The sequence below is a fragment of the Microtus ochrogaster genome, chromosome 17 (assembly GCF_000317375.1).
Source record: "Microtus ochrogaster isolate Prairie Vole_2 chromosome 17, MicOch1.0, whole genome shotgun sequence".
Lineage (NCBI taxonomy): Eukaryota > Metazoa > Chordata > Mammalia > Rodentia > Cricetidae > Microtus > Microtus ochrogaster.
In genome coordinates this window covers 878057-882440 of record NC_022019.1, presented here as the reverse complement: position 1 = coordinate 882440, position 4384 = coordinate 878057, and the positions used below count along the sequence as shown (strand labels likewise).

Genomic DNA, 4384 nt, shown 5'->3' with positions numbered 1-4384 from the left:
CACACACACACACACACACACACACACACACACACACACTCTAGAAAGAGAAAGAAGAAAAAGTAATATGTTTGGCATTTTATCTAATTCTAATTCCTCCTACAGTCACATCTCCTTAGAGCTCTGTGGGTGATTTTTCCAATTCCATTTGGAAAGTAAATGGTAAAAATCTAGAAACTGAGATAGCCAGAGGTTTATTGGATAATTGTCAATCTATTGTCACATATGAATTTTATCTATTATTTATTTAAATCCATGTGTATGACTTTTGCCTGTATGTATGTGTACCACATGTATGCTTGGTGCCCACAAATGTCAGAAGAGTGTGTTGGATCCCCTGCAACCAGAAAAGGTTATCAGTCACCCCTGTGGATGCTGGGAACAGAACCTGTGCCTTCTGCAAGAGAAAACAACATGCTCTCAATCACTAAGACAACCCTCAAATCCCCACACTGGCATTCTTAACATATGGCTGTTATAGGACCAGGTCATAATTATTACACAGTAACCAAGCGACAAAAACAAAACAAGGCAAGCGGGAAAAGCAGAATAAAGCATACAGAACACAGGAGATAAAAGACAACAGGGATCCAAATGAAAGTGAAGCAAAGGAGAGAAAATAACTTAAATACTGTGAGTCTCCAATCACGATGACGTAGTAACCAAGAAAGGTACTAACAATGTAAAGATTTATTTCCTTTCAATTAAAACCTAAAGGGATTAAGAGTCAGACATCAAGAACTATGTGATTAGTTAAGGGTAATTTCAAAATTTTAAAGTTTAAAGAGTAAGCATTCAAATAAATATAAATCAATTTTTTTAAATCAATCTAAATATAGATACTTCTTCCAACTTCTTTCCTGAGTTTCAAAAGGAAAGCAGCAAAAAATGACTCCTAACGATATCCTGTTATATCCATAGATCAGTGTCTCACTCAGCCATCATCAGAGATGGCTCCTCCTGCACTGGATGGGAACTAATGGACAGACAGACCCACAACTGGACACTGCAGAGAGTGAAACCTTGGAGCACTCAGTACTAAATGGGATGTTTCTAGCTTTTCTCTCTCCTCAGGGCTCAGGGAACCCTGCAGAAAAGGTGGAATGATTGTAAGAGTCAGAGAAAAGCCCAAGAAAACAAGACCTTCTAAACACAGCAGTTCTGACAGACACAAGAACTCACAGAAACTACGACAGCCAGCACAGAGCTCACACAGGTCTTGGAGCAGCAAGGGGAAGTAGACACAAGCCTGCATCCTAACCCAGCTCTCTTCATTGATACTCGCTTACAAATGAAAAATTAATTTTCTCTATCTGAGTCTCACTGGGTATACAAACCACTCTTAAGAACACGTGATGCAGGATGTCCCTCTGTATTCTGTGAATATGTTTTATTACCATTAGTTAATAAAGAAGCTCCTTCAGAATATAACTAGGCAGGAAGTCTAAGCAGACAGACAGGGAAAAAGCAGGCAGAGTTGGAGAGATGCCAGCAGTCCCCGGAGTAAGATGCCAGAGAAATTATGGGTAAGCCATGGGGCACACGGTGATATACAGATTATTAGAAATGGGTTAATTTACTTCTTACTGGCTAACCAGTAAAAAGCCTGAACCACGGACCAAACAATTATAACTAATATTAAGCCTCCAAATGATTATTTCATAAGTGGCTGCCGGGAAGGTGGGCGGGAGAGAAAATGACTCAGCAGGACGGGACATGACAGAGAAAAGCTTTCAGCTACAGTCAGGCCCCATGTCCATCAGTAGATGGTTGACACAAAATGAAAACAATGGCATTTTGGAGGTGCTCTGTCTTATAACACTTTGTAAGGGTTTTTTTGTTTTTTGTTTTTTTGGCTTGGTTTTGTTTTTTTTAACCTTGTCTCATTAGGCTTTGTAAAGTTTTTTGTTTTTTTAAATTTATAGGTCCTTTTTATATATATTATGGTTCCCAGTTTTGTGATTTTATGGGAATTTTGTATGTGTGAATATATATATGTATATCTGAATCTGTGTGTTTCTTGAGATTTTTCTTTGGCTTATTTTTTTCTAATTATTTTGTCTTATACTATTTTGCTTTCATTTTATATAATAACAAAGTTTTTGATGCTGATAATAATAATTTCTAGACAACTGCATGTTGTCTAGGTGTGTTTATCCCTTCCAACTGGTCTCGAAGGTGACACACTTTGGTGGCTATAGAGCTAATGCACTCATCTAGTTATTGGAAATGTTGGAAGGCAACTTAGAAATAGTGCACACAGAAAATACAATCAGAGAATTGTTTATTAATAATTATTGCATAATCATAATAATTACTATTTTAGATAATTGCCTGTATCATAATAAGTGAGAAAGAAAGGAAGTAGACTTTGGTAGGTGGATTTGGGAGGAGTTGGGGGAGGAGAAACCATAATCATAATGTATTGTATTAAAAACAATATATTTTCAAAACAACATAAAATAAAAACAGGCTAATATGTTGGTTAAGACAGTTGTATTTTGCTTAGAGCATACAATCAAAAGTAACCCAACGAATCAGTCTATGTCCAACTTATTTTATATAAAACAGAATTTTCATGTTTTAAGTAGGTACTTCCATACTATATTTATTAATATTTAGAAAAAAAGCTTAAAAATTCTATAACTATCCTGAAATGAAAATTGCTATTCAAGTCTCATATACATTCTTGCATCTAAACCATATGAATATAAAATGAAACTACCAGTATATAACAAATTCTTAATATCACTTTTCTTGTTATTTATCAGGACTATTTAATACTATAATCCCTTGAAACTCAATCTTTAAAAGCTGACTTTTCTTTAGAGGGAGCACCTACAGACATGTAACCATTTTCATATGTAAATATTATAAATCCTTTAGCTTTACACAGTTCTACTAATAAGAATATGTTGCTTAATTCAAAACAAACCTTATTAATATTTAGCTTTTAACATCTTGAAATCTGATGTTCTGCATAGTAAATTTGGAATAAATCAGCAAAACTGTATTCAACATATGAGTGGGTTAACAGTACAGCAAGCCTATGATTCATGAGACTATCTTTTCTTCGTTTACATTGTGATTTTTTTCCCTCTACAGGGAGGAAACCAAACTAAGATGTCTTCTCTCAGAATTGACAACCAATACCACATACTTTTATTTTTATTTTTTTTTTCGAGACAGGGTTTCTCTGTGGCTTTGGAGCCTGTCCTGGAACTCGCTCTGTAGACCAGGCTGGTCTCGAACTCTCATAGATCCACCTGCCTCTCCCTCCTGAGTGCTGGGATTAAAGGCGTGCGCCACCATCGCCCGGCTTACCACATACTTTTAAACGAATATTAAGTGACTATGTTATGAAAAGAATAACATAACCAACTCAAGAGTTTTCAATGATCATGGTCTAATTTTGCTTTATTTCTTTATAAGGGATCTTGATTCAAGTAAATAAAACTAGGACTTGTGGATTCCTTTACAGAAAGACATTTCAGCTCCTCAACAATTTAGGTTAGATCTACTACCCTATAGTATACAACTATTAAAGACTATGTAAATTTAATTAATATTAAAAGTCAAAGGATAGGGAAATATTTAAAAATAGTTATCTCAGGATCTAAAACAAACTGTAATTTCATAAGTAAAAACATAAGGTGACTGTTCATAGGTGAAGTCCCCACACATGCAAACAAATCTTTTTTAAAATATAAGGCAAACCAATTAAAACTTGATTATTGCTTTTATTTTGGCAATGCTTACCTTTTCAGAATTTGTAAAAACATCAGATTTTAATTCTCCATCTAGAAACTCATTAAAATATTTCATCAATTTCTGAGCCTCCACTGCACGTTGTCTAGGTGTGTTTACCCCTTCCAACTGGTCTCCAAGGTGACACACTTTTGTGGCTACATAGCTAATGTGCTCATCTAATTCTTGAAAATGTTGAAAGGCAACCTGGGAAAAGAGCGCACAGAAAATACAATCAGAGAATTAAGTCTATAAATTAATACCTATCAAAACTAAACTATCAGTTCAGGGCATTAATGGTAGAGCAGCCTACCCTAGGTTTGACCACTAACATAGCACAAAACATATATACATACCGACCTCACTACTACTAAGAATAACACAGACCTTACATACGAGATCCACAGAATAATTTATACTCGTTAGCATGACATGATCTGACAACTCTTAACCAAGTTTCCAACTTTTACACACAGGCAACTAGAAGTCCTAAATGATGACTGTGAAAACAATGAGGTGCCAGAAAGGCTAGACCTGGGGAGGGAGAATACACCTGTGGGGAGGAAGGAGAATACACCTGTGGGGAGGGGGAATACACCTGATGGGAGGAGGGGGAATACACCTGATGGGAGGAGGG

At 35.9% G+C, this 4384-nt stretch overlaps 1 protein-coding gene across 1 annotated transcript in view; it reads right to left on the bottom strand.

The window, feature by feature from the left end:
• Exoc5 (exocyst complex component 5) overlaps positions 1-4384 on the bottom strand; it is a 61692-nt gene that overhangs the window by 30409 nt on the left and 26899 nt on the right. The window contains exon 4 of the mRNA XM_005355349.3: positions 3760-3954. Coding sequence (XP_005355406.1) covers positions 3760-3954 — 195 coding nt within the window. The remainder of the gene's footprint in view (positions 1-3759; positions 3955-4384) is intronic.